General features: G+C 41.7%; 1 protein-coding gene across 1 annotated transcript in view; it reads right to left on the bottom strand.

Moving 5' to 3' along the window:
* LOC121856591 overlaps positions 1-17202 on the bottom strand; it is a 76845-nt gene that overhangs the window by 8335 nt on the left and 51308 nt on the right. The window contains exons 2-4 of the mRNA XM_042352222.1: positions 11853-12245; positions 11261-11669; positions 10978-10987 (exon numbers count right to left, since the gene is read on the bottom strand). Coding sequence (XP_042208156.1) covers positions 10978-10987; positions 11261-11669; positions 11853-12245 — 812 coding nt within the window. The remainder of the gene's footprint in view (positions 1-10977; positions 10988-11260; positions 11670-11852; positions 12246-17202) is intronic.

Genomic DNA, 17202 nt, shown 5'->3' with positions numbered 1-17202 from the left:
TTTCCTCACTCCTACAGTGCTACATTATCTCTACAGTAGTCAGTAGATAAGATTTCAACACACTGTTATAATCTGTTTTAATATTTATGTGGACGTATTTAACCAACACTTACATATATACAATACAACTTCTTGTCATGTTTGGTAGACGGAGTTATTTAGAGAATGTTCATCTTTTACTGTACTCCTTATCATTTCTCTTGTCCATCTTGATGTTGCCTCGTCATCTGTACACCAAGTTAGGGTCCTCTTCCTCCCTGGAGTAGAATTTTCTGTTCATACCTGTGAAATTAAAATTTTATTAACCAAAAATAGTTTTTTTTTGTATATATTGCAGGGCGACAAGAATTAAAATCACTCTTTCTTCATACTGTTATGCCAGCACTCCTCTTTATCAAGAATTTACCACTAGTCAAGTCACAAGTCACACGAGTGGTCACAACAACAAGCAGGGTAAACACTATAATGACTATTATATTATGTCCACCAGATTCTCAATAATAACCCTCAGATTAACTCAAAATATAGGTATCATGTTGAAGATGAATCATGAAATGCATAACTTAGCATTATAAAGTTAAGAGACCACAAACAAAGGTCAAGTAAAGGAACAATTTAAGTACAGTACAGATGACCACAGCCTAAATTATCCCAAACCTCAGCCTCAACATACACTAGAAAAGTACAAAAGTATACACCAATTGTACCACACCTCCACCACACACTATCACCAGCCAGGATCGTCTACCTTCCTGCACTTTCTGTGACCCCCACAATGTGGATAACATGCCGCCATTTACCATACTATTTTACCTAACAAATGCACAACGTTAAGCTGATTTACTTATTACATACTTTTTATAAATTAATCTATATAACATACTAGACAATGTTTACATACAGGAACATATATAAAATATAGTCCTACCTACTGAAGAAGCAGTGTAATTACCTCTCAATCAAATATATTCAGTGCCTTATAAAACTAGGGTGTGTCATAGGAGGGAAGATCAGCTAAAACTAATGGCCCATCACTTTTTTGGTAGATGTTAGTGTATATAAACAGAAACTAATTTCAGTTTCAATATTTTGCAACCTTTTGCTAGGTAAATTTTAGCGTGAAATTTATCGAAAATCTAACGTACAGCTGCATTAGTGCATTACAATTAAATAGTGAACATTGCTTTCTGACTTCATTCTTTAACAACCCAAGTAACAATATTTTTTTTCTGTTTCATATTCTGATGCATTTATAAGTTGATAATATTTGCGATGGCTGCTTGTGTCAGGACGAGGAACCAAAAATCCAGCCATCTCAGTCACTATCTTGGGTCTGGGAGAGAGCTCCTGAAGTCGGAGTTGCCTACGATGAGAGATGTTTGAGATACGTGTTTTTAATCCAGGCAAATCAGTGAAAGAACCGAAGAACTTACAAACAAAGACATTGCCAGTGAAATATGACCAAAGCTGTCTTCGCTTTGCAATGCCTCTGGCTAACGCTCAGTTCAGCCTCCAGTCATAACAAGTCAGAAGAAGATTGAGTGAGAGACTGTAGCCAGTTGGAAAAGGCAAGAGATGTCTCTCTTGGGGAGAGGAAAACTTGCAGTTAGGACAACAACTGGACCAGTTATTTGACATAATTACTTGCAGAATTTGGTGTTCTCTGTCCTGGAGTTTGGATGCGATCGTGACTGTAAATCGAGGAACCCACATCTCCTGTATTTGCCAAGCGTAGACATGAAGATTCACTGTGATCGAACTGGCATTTGTCAAAGCACAGAGAGACTGGCTGTGTAAGGAGACTCTCATGATTTCTAGCCAAGATATTCCGGAGTCCAAGAGACAGGAGGCTGCCACAGAGAGACAGAAGAGGAGAAAGAGTTGCCGAGGAAAAAGACTTGAGAAGGCCCAGGGTGAGAATAAAGATGACCGATGATTGAGTCCAAGCTGATTCAGAGTTTATGGCTTCCCATAAGCTGATCGAGAGTGCTGACCAGGGAGAATGGTGACTTGCATCCCTAACCCGAAAATAATGATCTAAACCTTTGAGCATAATTCGAAATAGGAAAGATATCCCGAGCATAGCTCTGGCCAGCATTCGACACCACACTGGTCTCAGAGAAACTGCAGAGATAACAACAGCTGCCTGGATTGACGGTGGTTTGATAACACCTGATGATGTTCACCTGGTGATAGATCATAACAAAGTAAGGAAAGCTCAGGAGAAACTTGTCAGTAACCTAGAAGAGGAGTTTGATAAGGGGATAAGAGAAAATGGAATCAATTGTTTGTTCTTTGATGGGAGAAGGGATGACACTAAAGTGTTCATGAAAGTTGGAAATTCTGACAAGTTGTTCCCTGCCATGGTGAAGGAGGAACACTACTCCTGCTGCAGTGAACCAGGAGGGAAGCATTTGTGGCATTTCACTCCAGAGAAAGATGACATCAGGAAACCAGCTGAGATAGTGGCAGATAACATTGTGAACTGGCTCAGAGAGAGGAACGTAGACCAGACCCTGCAGGCCATTGGAGGGGACAGCACCAACACGAACACAGGGTGGCAAGGGGGGTCGCTACGGTGGAGTGAGCAGAAGATTGGGAGAAGCTGGTCTGGATTTTGGCAGCCTCCACACCAACAGGTGCCACTCAGACATCTGATCCAGGAGCTGGATGGCAAGACTCTTTCAAACAACAGATGGTCTGGTCCTCTTGGCAAGATGCTGAATGCCACTGAGTTAGAAATAAATCCGAGCTTTTGAAAAATTCACAGTGGCCCTTCACTCGTTGAGCTTGCACATACTGTCATTGACGACTGGTACAGCCAGTCTATAGTTTACGCAGAGTTGCAGTGTCATCAAAATGGGGTCATGCCTGATGAGCTTGCTTACCTGCAGATAGGTCAGTCTCACATTCTAGATAGCTCACAACGGCTCTCAGAGTTCTGGGAATTTGGGTCGCTCATCATAAACTGAAAGGAACCTTCACTTTCAAGGACTTATTGTCCGGTCATCGTGGTGTCTACTTGCCAAATTGGTTTCCAACACCAAGTCCAAGTCATCGTTCTCCGAAGGTCCAAGGCATGTTCTCTTCCAGCTTGAGCTCCTGAGGAGTCAGCCAAGGAAGGTTGTTCAGATTGTGGAGCAGACTGTGAGGAGATCTTCCTGGTATGCTCATCCCGAGGCAGTTCTGCAGACAATGCTCTGCAGTAAGGATGAGGAGGAGAAAAGAGTGGCAATCAAAAAGATCTTGGATATGAGACTTATGAGAGGATCTGGGCATGACGAATCAGTTGGTGACGATTCCTTCAGGGTCAGGAAGACTCCTGAAGTCAATCTAGATGCCAAGACCCTCACTGATCTCATAGATCTGGATCGCATCCAGGCTGGCAGTGAGCCCTCTTTTACCACCAGCCTCCTGTCAGTTCAAGTCAGAGCTTTCCTGGACAACCCCATGCATGTCCCTGCCTGGCCCTCGCACACCCAGAGTATAGAGCGTTGTGTACAGCAAGTGAGCGAGGCCAGCAGTCACGTGTACAGCCAGGAGAGGAGGGAAGGCTACATCCGAGCTCCCGTGGTCAGCAGGGAGGTGATGAGTGGAAACAGAAGCAAGAAAGACATGTTCTCTATGGTGTGCAGCAACACCGGGTCGTAGTAGTAAAACCGGTTTTTGTATTTGATGATTTTGTTTTCTAAAGGAATATTAAATTTAATAAATGTGTCAAGATCATTAGTTTCACTATTCTGGATCATTTTCATCCTAATAAATTAACCTGATACATTTACTTTACTTTAAATAAGCTATTTAGTGGTGTTGGTAAAAGGGTGGGAATACTGAATTTTCATAAGATTTCAAGTTAAAATTTACCTAGCAAAAAATAAAACCTTTTCAAATCTGAAGATATCACATGATTCAGCACATAGAACTACATCATTAATACCATGGGCCGATTTTTCAAACTCAAAAAAAAAAAATTCGCCTCCGTATGACACACCCTAATACTACAAGTCCTTCTCTCACTCCTACACAACATACCAAGTTCATATCTTACTCCCACACAACATACCAAGTTCATCTCTCACTCTCACACAACATACCAAGTTCATCTCTTACTCCCACACAACATACCAAGTTCATCTCTTACTCTCACACAACATACCAAGTCCATCCCTCACTCCTACACTATACTACAAGTCCTTCCCTCAATCCTACACAATACTACAAGTCCTTCCCTCATTTCTACACAACACTGCAAGTACGTCCTTCACTCCTACACAATAATAGAAGTCCTTCCCTCATTTCTACACAACACTGCAAGTCCTCCCCTCACTCCTACATAATACTACAAGTCATTCTTTCACTCCTACACAACACAGCATGTCCTTCCCTCACTCCTACACCACCCTGAAAGTCCTTCCCTCATTTCTACACAACACTGCAAGTCCTCCCCTCACTCCTACACAATACTACAAGTCCTTATTTCACTGCTACACAACATTGCAAGTCCTTCCCTCACTCCTACACAACCCTGCAAGTCCTTCCCTCACTCCTACACAACCCTGCAAGTCCTTCCTTCACTCCTACACAACCCTGCAAGTCCTTCCTTAACACCTACACAACCCTGCATGTCCTTCATTAACTCCTACACAACGATGCAAGTCCTTCCTTCACTCCTACACAACCCTGCAAGTCCTTCCATCAGTCCTACACATTACTACAAGTACTTCCCTCACTCTCACACAACCCTGCAAGTCCTTCCCTCACTCCTACACAATCCTGCAAGTCCTTCCCTCACTCCTACACAACCCTGCATCTCCTTCCTTAACTTCTACTCAACCCTGCAAGTCCTTCCTTCACTGTAACACAACCCTGCAAATCCCTCCCTCAGTCCTACTCATTACTACAAGTACTTCCCTCACTCTTACAAAACCCTGCAAGTCCTTCCCTCACTCCTACGCAATCCTGCATGTCCTTCTTTTACTCCTTCACAACACGGCAAGTCCTTCCCTCACTCCTACACAATACTAGAAGCCCTTCCCTCACTCCTACACAACTCTGTACGTCCGTCTTTCACTCCTACACAACACTGCAAGTCCTTCCCTCACTTATACACAACACCTCAAGTCCTTCCCTCAGTCCTACACAATATTAGAAGTGCTTCTCTCACTTCTGCACAACCCTTCACGTCCTACCCTCACTCCTACACAACACTGCATGTTCTTCCCTCACTCTTGCACAACACTGCAAGTCCTTCCCTCACTCCTACACAACACTGCAAGTCCTTCCCTCACTCCTAGACAATACTAGAGGTCCTTCCCTCATATCTACACAACACTGCAAGTCCTTCCCTCACTCCTACACAATACTAGAAGTCCTTCCCTCTTCTACACAACCCTGCAAGTCCTTTCCTCACTCCTACTGAACACTTCATGTTCTTCCCTCTCTCCTACACAACACCGCATAACCTTTCCTCATTCCTCCACATCACCGCATGTCCTTCCCTCACTCCTACATAATATTGCATGTTCTTTCCTCACTCCTACAGTACCTACAGAATCTCTACAGTAGTCAATTTATATGATTTCAACACACTGTTATAATCTGTTTTAGTATATATGTGGACGTATTTAACCAACACTTACATATATACAATACAACTTCCCGTCATGTTTGGTAGACTGAGTTATTTAGAGAATGATCGTCCTTTACTGTACTCTTGATCGTTCCTCTTATCCATCTTGATGTTGCCTCGTCATCTGTACACCAAGTTATGGTCCTCATCCTCCCTGGAGTAGTAGTTTCTGTTAATACCTGTGAAATTAAAATTTTATTTACCAAAAATACTTTTTTTTTGTATATATTGCAAGGCGACAAGAATTAAATTCACTCTTTCTTCATACTGTTATGCCAGCACTCCTCTTTATCAAGAATTTACCACTAGTCAAGTCACAAGTCACACGAGTGGTCACAACAACAAGCAGGGTAAACACTATAATGACTATCATATTATGTCCACCAGATTCTCAATAGTAACCCTCAGATTAACTCAAAATATAGGTATCATGTTGAAGATGAATCATGAAATGCATAACTTAGCATTATAAAGTTAAGAGACCACAAACAAAGGTCAAGTAAAGGAACAATTAAGTACAGTACAGATGACCACAGCCTAAATTAACCCAAACCCGAACCTCACCCTCACCATACACTAGAAAAATACAAAAGTATACACCACTTATCTCCATATAAATATATCCTGAGTCCACACCAATTGTACCACACTTGCACCACACACTATCACCAGCAAGGCTCGTCTACCTCCCTGCACTTGCCGTGACCCATACAATGTGGATACAATGCCGCCAATTACCATACTATTTTACCTAACAAATGCACAACGTTAAGCTGATTTACTTATTACATACTTATTATAAATAATATATATATATATATATATATATATATATATATATATATATATATATATATATATATATATATATATATATATATATATATATATAACATACTACACAATGTTTACATACAGGAACATATATAAAATATAGTCCTACCTACTGAAGAAGCAGTGTAATTACCTCTCAATCAAATATATTCAGTGCCTTATAAAACTCCCTCACCAAAGATAAAACACTTGTGTTTTATTTTCAGTCTGGTGAATGAGATAGAGCATATGCTACGAAATTCTCTCACTCCTACAAAACATACCAAGTCCATCCCTCACTCCTACACAATACTACAAGTACTTCCCTCACTCCTACACAACACTACAAGTCATTCTCTCACTCCTACACAACATACCAAGTTCATCTCTCACTCCCACGCAACATACCAAGTCCATCCCTCACTCCTACACAATACTACAAGTACTTCCCTCACTCCTACAAGATACTACAAGTCCTTCCCTAACTCCTACACAATTCTACAAGTTCTTCCCTCACTCATACACAATACTACAAAACCTCCTTTCGCTCCTACACAACATTGCAAGTACTTCCCTCATTTCTACACAACACTGCAAGTCCTTCCCTCACTCCTACGCAATACTAGAAGTACTTCCCTCACTCCTACACAATACTACTAAACCTCCTTTCACTCCTACACAACATTGCAAGTCCTTCCCTCATTTCTACACAACACTGCAAGTCTTTCCTTCACTCCTACACAATACTAGAAGTCCTTCCCTCATTTCTACACAACACTGCACGTTTTTCCCTCAATCCTACACAATACTAGAAGTCCTTCCCTCATATCTAAACAACACTGCAAGTCCTTCCCTCACTCCTACACAACCCTGCAAGACCTTCCCTCACTCCTCCACAACCCTGCAAGACCTTCCCTCACTCACTCCTACATAACCCTGCAAGTCCTTCCCTCACTCCTACGCAACCCTGCATGTCCTTCCTATAATCCTGCACAACACTGCATGTCCTACCTTAACTCCTAACCAACCCTGCAAGTCTTCTTTCACTCCTACACAACATTGCATGTCCTTTCCTCACTCCTATACACTGCAAGTCCTTCCCTCACTCCTACACAATACTAGAAGTCCTTCACTCATTTCTACACAACACTGCAAGAACTTACTTCACTCCTACACAATACTATAAGTCCTTCCCTCACTTCTACACAATACTGCAAGTCCTTCCCTCACTCCTACACAATACTACAAGTCCTTCTTTCACTCCTATATAACACTGCAAGTCCTTCCCTCACTCCTACACAAACCTGCTAGTCTTTCCTTCACTCCTACACAATTCTGCAAGTCCTTCCCTCACTCCTACACAACCCTGCAAGTTCTTCCTTCACTCCTACACAACCCTGCACGTCCTTCCTTAACTCCTACACAACACTTCAAGTCCTTCCTTCACTCCTATACAACCCTGCAAGTCCTTCCCTCAGTCCTACACATTACTACAAGTCCTTCCCTCACTCCTCCACAACCCTGGAAGTCATTCCCTCACTCCTACATAACCCTGCAAGTCCTTCCCTCATGCTTACACAACCCTGCAAGTCCTTCCCTCACTCCTACACAACCCTGCAAGTCCTTCTTTCACTCCTACACAACACTGCAAGTCGGGGGACCGGTAGTAGAAGCGGTACCGTTCTTGCCTCGCAAGCGAGATGTCACGGGTTCGATTCCTGGGCCGGTGGAAGTTGTTTGGACTTACTTCCTAGCCCCCATTAGTCCCTGTTCACCTAGCAGTAATGTAGGTACCTGTTGTAAGTCGAAAGTTGCGAATTCATATTCAGGGAGTTATTGGAGCTTCCAATAACTTGATGACATAAACCACTGACTCTTCAGGCTTCTACGCCCTTAACTCATGAGACATAAAGGCAAGCATGAACTTAGCATGCTTCCCTGTTGGGCGCTGTAAACGCTTCTGCGCTTCACCTTACACAAGGATGTAGGGGGGTGCCCAATAAAAAAAAATAAAAAATAGAAACACTGCAAGTCCTTTCCTCACTCCTACACAATACTAGAAGCACTTCTCTCACTCCTACAGAATACTACAAAACCTCCTTTCACTCCTACACAACATTGCAAGTCCTTATCTCATTTCTACACAACACTGCAAGTCTTTCCCTCACTTCTACACAATACTAGAAGTCCTTCCCTCACTTATACACAACACTACAAGTCCTTCCCTCACTCCTGCACAACCCTGCAAGTCCTTCCCTCACTCCTACACAACACTGCAAGTCCTTCCCTCACACCTACACAATACTAGAGGTCCTTCCCTCACACCTACACAATACTAGAGGTCCTTCCCTCATTTTTACACAACACTGCAAGTCTTTCCCTCACTCCTGCACAACCCTGCAAATCCTTCCCTCACTCCTACACAACACTGCAAGTCCTTCCCTCACACCTACACAATACTAGAGGTCCTGCCCTCACTTCTACACAACACTAAGTCCATCCCTCAATCCTACACAATACTAGAAGTCCTTCCCTCATTTTTACACAACACTGCAAGTCTTTCCCTCACTCCTGCACAACCCTGCAAGTCCTTCCCTCACTCCTACACATCACTTCATGTCCTTCCCTCACTCCTACAGAACATCACATAACCTTTCCTCACTCCTCCACATCACCGCATTTCCTTTCTTCAGTCCTACACATTACTACAAGTACTTCCCTCACTCTTACACAACACTGCAAGTCCTTCCCTCGCTTCTACACAATCCTGCAAGTCCTTCTTTCACTCCTACACAACACTGAAAGTCCTTCCCTCACTCCTATGCAACCCTGCATGTCCTTCCTTAACTCCTACACAACCCTGCATGTCCTTCCTTAACTCCTAACCAACCCTGCAAATCCTTCTTTCACTCCTACACAACATTGCAAGTCCTTCCCTCACTCCTACACAATACTACAAGTCCTTCCCTCACTCCTACACAATACTACAAGTCCCTCCCTCATTTCTACACAACACTGCAAGTACGTCCTTCACTCCTACACTATACTAGAAGTCCTTCCCTCATTTCTACATAACACTGCAAGTCCTTCCCTCACTCCTACACAATAATACAAGTCATTCTTTCACCCCTACACAACCCTGCAAGCCCTTCCTTAACACCTACACAACCCTGCAAGTCCTTCCTTAACACCTACACAACCCTGCATGTCCTTCATTAACTCCTACACAACGATGCAAGTCCTTCCTTCACTCCTACACAACCCTGGAAGTCCTTCCCTCAGTCCTACACATTACTACAAGTACTTCCCTCACTCTTACACAACCCTGCAAGTCCTTCCCTTATTCCTACACAATCCTGCAAGTACTTCCCTCACTCCTACACAACCCTGCATCTCCTTCCTTAACTTCTACTCAACCCTGCAAGTCCTTCCTTCACTTCAACACAACCCTGCAAGTCCCTTCCTCAGTCCTACTCATTACTACAAATACTTCCCTCACTCTTACAAAACCCTTTAAGTCCTTCCCTCACTCCTACGCAATCCTGCATGTCCTTGTCTCACTCCTACACTACACTGCAAGTCCTTCCCTCACTCCTACACAATATTAAAAGCCCTTCCCTCATTTCTACACAACACTGCAAGTTCTTCCCTCACTCTTGCACAACACTGCAAGTCCTTCCCTCACTCCTACACAACACTGCAAGTCCTTTCCTCACTCCTACAATGATACAGAATCTCTACAGTAGTCAGTAGATAAGATTTCAACACAGTTATAATCTGTTTTAGTATTTATGTGGACGTATTTAACCAACACTTACATATACTCTTGATCGTTCCTCTTATCCATCTTGATATTGCCTCGTTATCTGTACACCAAGTTATGGTCCTCATCCTCCCTGGAGTAGTAGTTTCTGTTAATACACCTTCTTTCATTTGCAATTGAACAATTGACCACTTGCCTTTAACAATCAAGATTTTGGAATGACAAATTTCTATTTGCTTTCAACTATTTTCCGAATCCATTCAACAATCAGTTATTTTGATTTGACAATTTACAAAACCTTTCAACAGCCACATATCTCCGATTGCTTTCAACAGTCAACCAAACTTTTCAACAATGCGACTGAAACAATCATCATTGAAAATAATTTATTCAACAATCTTTAAAATCAGTAACAGCCATGAATATTTAATTTTTGAGTATACTTACACAAACATCAACAATACAATGAATTCTGGTATAAACATATGTAATTATGTAATGCCTTTAGTCTTTAGTATGTAGTAGCTACATAAAACATACGATTGCTTAAAAAGAAACAAAGAAAAAAGGGCCTTATACTAATAGCTAAATACATTGGTGTCATGATACTTCCACGAAGCAATTCAAGTAAAGGCCTCGTACACCTTGGTGGGTTGTTTCTGCCTGGCTGTAAGGTAGGGATGGAGGTAGGTGAGGGTGGGAGGGGTAGTGGGATTGGGGAGAGGAGTGTCATATCAGCATCCCGTTGACTTGCCTTCCTCCTCTGCCTCACGAATAGTAACCTGTCAGGTAAAAAAGAACCCATGAGTGTATAGAAGGTTTTTGTTGTGAATTGTTTCAAGTGGAACAAACGGTAAGGCAGTAGGTTATACTCTATTACTGTAGACCTACTGTATATCAATTGAAGATGTCTCGGCGCTCAATACATTGAACCAAGTAGGTGTTGACATGGTTATAGTTCTGCGACACAACATGTTCCGTGACACTAGGCAGTGCAAATTCCAAGCCAACTTGCAAAATGTTCTCCCTCAGTGCATTGAGTCACTCCTCCTTGCCTGGCGTGGGCCGCGTTGCACCGTGGAGCTTCACGGTGGAGGTACTGCTTCAGGTATGATTTAAACACAGAGAAACAGTTTTCTATGGGGTTCAAGCAAGGAGAGTATGGAGGGAGAAATTTAAAATTCAGCTCGGGATAGACTGCTGCAATACCGTTGTGAATTGGAGCGTTGTCTAGAACAAGTATGGATCTTGCGTCTCCGATTATTGCTGCAAGTGATGCGATGAAATCACTGAATACTTCCTTCGTCACTGAACCATAGTGAATTTCGTGATAGAGTATTCCACAGTGTTCAGCTATCGCAGCAATCACTGTCGTGTTTCTGCCACGCTGTCCACCAACGGCGCGATGCACACGCTCCCCGCATCTTGCCCTGCCGTACGTCCTCTTGGTCCACAGATTGAACCCTGGAAATAAAACATCAGTGTATGTAGTCATACTGTAATGTAATTAAACATTAACACAAGGAAAGTTGTACGATGCATCAAACTGAGATCAATATTAAGTACTCACTCGTTACATACAGTTTACTTAAGTAATTATGTAGTACATACTACAGATAGTTGATAAGTGGTTACATAATTACATACCTGTCTCATCAATGTATACTAGTTGCTGCTGTAGACCCGTCGCCAGCATCCACGTAGCGTACGCGTGTCTCGCCTCCTTTACTGCGGGAGAATTTCTTTCTGCTGGGGAGTCACGGGACATTTTCAGTGATATCAGCTCCCCCTCCAAATAACGCGAAAGCGTTACCTCACTGAAATGTGGTTTTGTAGGAAATATATCCATGACCTCCTCCTTTATCTCTCTCAAGGTCATCATAGGGTTTGCTTCAAGCAGCATCACTATTAGATCCAGAGTTTCATTGTCGATGATCTTGTGTCTGCCTCCTGCGTGAGCCGCTTCAACCCTGTTTTCGTGTTGGTATACTCGCACAATGGAGTATGCCGAGGTGCGCTGAACTCCAAGGGCTGCTGCAACTACGAGGAAATCTTGTTCGGCTCTGTAGGCCTCGATAATGCGCTCGCGATCTGTAGCACTTGTTATTCGGTGCCTCCGTGGCATGCTGGAGGGGCTCGGCGACGAACTGTATACGGGAGAAGCTGCGCACTCGTAATGAAAATACTGAGTGTGTAGCACACCATCTCGACTCGGTGATTCGTTACTTGCTTCAAAAGTTCGAATTGGATCAACTAGTCTTTCGATCTACGAAAAACACCAAAACATAAACTTTTTGCATAGTTATGATGTTTTAAAGATTGTTACTTAGTTTTGTAAAATGTTGAAATTATTAGTGAATTGTCAATGAAGAATGAGACGATTGTTGAAAGCAAGTAAACATTGTCACGTGTTGAACGACTGTTGAAAAGTTTTGGATGATTGTTGAACGGAAAGTAAAGATTGTTATTAATCAAGTGTAAGAATGTTGATTCCATTCGAAGATGTTGAAACCAAAAGTAACATTGTTCAATTGCAATTGAAAAAAGGTGTACCTGTGAAACTAAAATTTTATTTTCCATAAATACTTTTTTTTGTATATATTGCAGGGCGACAAGAATTAAAATGACTCTTTCTTCATAGTGTTATGCCAGCACTCCTCTTTATCAAGAATTTATCACTAGTCAAGTCACAAATCACACGAGTGGTCACAACAACAAGCAGGGTAAACACTATAATGACTCTTATATTATCTCCACCACCAGATTCTCAATAATAACCCTCACATTAACTCAAAATATATTTATCATGTTGAAGATGAATCATGAAATGCATAGCTTATCATTATAAAGTAAAGAGACCACAAACAAAGGTCAAGTAAAGGAACAATTTAAGTACAGTACAGATGACCACAGCCTAAATTAACCCAAACCCGAACCTCAGCCTCACCATACACTAGAAAAGTACAAAAGTATACACCACTTATCTCCATATAAATATATCCTGAGTCCAGACCAATTGTACCACACTTGCACCACACACACTAACATCAGCCAGGCTCGTCTACCTCCCTGCACTTGCTGTGACCCACACAATGTGGATACCATGCCGCCAATTACCATACTATTTTACCTAACAAATGCACAACGTTAAGCTGATTTACTTATTACATACTTATTATAAATTAATATATATATATATAACATACTAAACAATGTTTACATACAGGAACATATATAAAATATAGTCTTACCTACTGAAGAAGCAGTGTAATTACCTCTCAATCAAATATATTCAGTGCCTTATAAAACTCCCTCCCCAAAGATAAAACATTTGTGTTTTATTTTCAATCTGGTGAATGAGATAGAGCATTTGCTACGAAATTCTCTCACTCCTACACAACACTACAAGTTCATCCCTCACTCTTACACAACATACCAAGTCCTTACCTTACTCCTACACAATACAAAAAGTCCTTCCCTCACTCCTACACAATACTATAAGTCCTTCCCTTATTCCTACACAAAACGACAAGTCCTTCCCTCACTCCTACACAACATACCAAGACATTCCCTCACTCGTACACATCATACCAAGTCCATCCCTCACTCCTACACAACATACCAAGTCCTTCCCTCACTCCTACACAATACAAAAAGTCCATCCCTCACTCCTACACAACATACCAAGACATTCCCTCACTCCTACACAACATACCAAGACATTCCCTCACTCCTACACAACATACCAAGACATTCCCTCACTCCTACACAATATACCAAGTCCTTCCCTCACTCCTACACAATACAAAAAGTCCATCCCTCACTCCTACACAACATACCAAGACATTCCCTCACTCCTACACAACATACCAAGACATTCCCTCACTCGTACACATCATACCAAGTCCATCCCTCACTCCTACACAACATACCAAGTCCTTCCCTCACTCCTACACAATACAAAAAGTCCTTCCCTCACTCCTACACAACATACCAAGACATTCCCTCACTCCTACACAACATACCAAGACATTCCCTCACTCCTACACAACATACCAAGTCCTTCCCTCACTCCTACACAATACAAAAAGTCCTTCCCTTATTCCTACACAAAACGACAAGTCCTTCCCTCACTCCTACACAATACTATAAGTCCTTCCCTCACTCCTACACAACATACCAAGTCCTTCCCTCACTCCTAAACAACATACCAAGTCCTTCCCTCACTCCTACACAACATACCAAGTCCTTCCCTGCAGAGTTAATCATCATCTATTAAGTCTCTGATTCTTGTTTTTCATTCGACTTCTGAACTGTAATAAATTATGGTCACTGTAAACTACAATTCTCTGGTAGGTGTTGTCAAGATATATGTTAAACTTTTCCAGTGCCATAAACAGAGCCACAGCTTTTTTCTCTATAGTAGAGTAATTCCATTCGCCAGCCCCAACATCACTGGTAAAACATAAATTTTACTTACGAACCATTCAAAATCCTGTCTCTGCCTCGTCCAGTTCAACACGACTTCAATCCATCTGGCAGTCGAACCCGAGGCCTCCATCATCCACAACAGGTACCTTGCCAGTGAGCCACCATACTGTGTTGAATAGTATATACACCAGTGTCAACATTAGATCGGGTCAAAAAGGGCATACATATTTTAAATTGCAATTTAGAATTTGTAATAGTCTTGAAAAGTTGCTCCTATATAAAGTTTATCAAACTCCAACATATGGTATTAGTCTTGTATTATTACAGTAAAAGATGGCACCAATTTGCAGCCCTTAACTAATACTACGTAGATCTATCCATACTATTAATAGTGAAATGTGCTCATTAATTTGGGTTACTTGATCAACAAACACCTTTCCCTCAATACCAATATTTTGTTCTTTTTTCCATCAGTATATAATACAGTTATCTCTTATTTTTCCTCTTCAGTGTACAACAGTTTACATTACCCATCATCATCTCTGACGTTTGCCTCGAGCTGCTGGAGGCTGCCCACCATCCGTGCCTCCACACTCGCCGATTATATTTTTCTAAGTCGCGCATTTTCACCTATATGAAGGCGCCAATTCATGATATAAGTGTTAACAAATTATGTTTGATGAATATTGTTCACTTCTTTGATAACAGCCCCGTTCACACGGCACGAGAGATGAAGTGCTGGTCAGAGGAACGGTCGAATGAAATTGACCTTTTGGACTGGCCATCTAAATCTCCAGGTCCATATTCAATAAGTTTCTTTCAGTTAAACAATACAACTTTTCCTTTACCCAATAGAATAATAATGTTGTATTTTTATTGAAACATTTAATATCACAAATATAATATTGTATAGGGCCATTGCTTGTGTTACTATGACTGTTTGTGAGTGCTACCCAGACCTCAACCCTATAGAGACCATTTGGACCCAGAGAGTGAACGCGTGGGAACCTGAAGACAAGCTAAACACTGGTCCCGACTCTCCTACACACCCAGGACGAGGTGAGCAGCTCCTGTCGAGAGCTACTACCACTTTCCATCATCCATGAATCTATCCAGCCTCCTTTCAAAACTTTCCAGCGTTCCAGCACTTACTACAAATTTGCTAAGCTTATTCCACTCGTCCACCACCCTATTTGTGAACCAGTTCCTTCCTATCTCCCTCCTAAACCTAAGCTTATCAAACTTAAATCCGTTGCTACAAGTCCTATCTTGCTCGGATACTATAAGAACTTTATATCTCCTTTATTGATTCCTTTCACCCACTTAAATACTTCTATCATATCTCCCCGCACTCTTCGTCTTTCTAGGGAATGCAAGTTTAGTTTATTCAACCTATCTTGATATGGAAGGTTTCTAAGTCCCGGAATCATTTTCGTCATTCTTCGCTGCACCGACTTCAGTGAATTGATATCCATTCTATAATAAGGGCACTAGAACTGAACCGCATAATGGAGGTGCGGCCTGACTAGCGCAAGATATAGTTGCAATAAGACCTCTGCACTCTTATTACTTACACGTCTAGATATAAAACCTAATACTCTGTTTGCCTTATTTCGAACATTAACGCACTGTTTTCTAGGCCGTAGGTCCGGGCTTACAAGTACCCCCCTAAGTCTCTTTCACAAGTCGACTTCTCTAGGTTGATGTTGTTAAGGCTGTATATATTGACAGTATTTGTTCTTCCAATATTAAGTACGCTGCACTTGCTGGTGTTGAATTTCATTTGCCATTTTACTGACCACTCCTGCAGTTTATTTAAATCCTCCTGTAGTGCATTTGCATCCTTCCCTGAATTAATCTGCCGCCCTATTTTGGTGTCATCCGCAAACTTACTTATGTCACTGCTGATCCCAGTATCTAGATCGTTTATGTAGATTATGAACAAGAGTGGGCCCAGTACTGACCCCTGGGGAACCCCACTGATTACACAGACCCACTCAGATTTAACACCATCTACGCTGACCCTCTGTGCTCTATCGGTAAGCCATGATTTTATCCAATTTAAAAGTTTCCCCTCGATACCATGAGCCTTAACTTTTCTCAGAAGCCTCTGATGCGGTACTCTGTCAAACGCTTTGCTAAATTCTAAGTAAATAACATCATAATTTTCGTCATTATCTACTACCTCTTAGACTTTCCTAAAAAAAAACGTCAGCTGATTTTTATACATGATTTTCCCTTTGTAAACCCTTGTTGAGAATCGTAGATTAATTTGTTTTTCTCGAAATGCGATCGGATGTTATTTGCAATAATTGATTCAAGAAATTTCCCCACTACTGCCGTCAAATTAATCGGTAATTTGACGCTGATGTTGTGTCACCCTTTTTGAATATGGGTACTACATTGCCTGTTTCCACAAGTCTCGCACAACGCCCGTGTCTAATGATTTTGTAAATAAATTTACGAGAGGTCCGCTAATCTGTTCCTTACACTCTTTCAAAACTCGAGGGAAAATTTCATCCGGCCCTGGGGATTTTCTCTTCTTTAATATATTTATCTTCTTAAG

This window comes from Homarus americanus, unplaced genomic scaffold, assembly GCF_018991925.1.
Source record: "Homarus americanus isolate GMGI-L3 unplaced genomic scaffold, GMGI_Hamer_2.0 scaffold1024, whole genome shotgun sequence".
Taxonomy (NCBI): domain Eukaryota; kingdom Metazoa; phylum Arthropoda; class Malacostraca; order Decapoda; family Nephropidae; genus Homarus; species Homarus americanus.
Note: the sequence above shows the minus strand (reverse complement) of the source record. Positions and strands in the feature narration are given on the sequence as shown.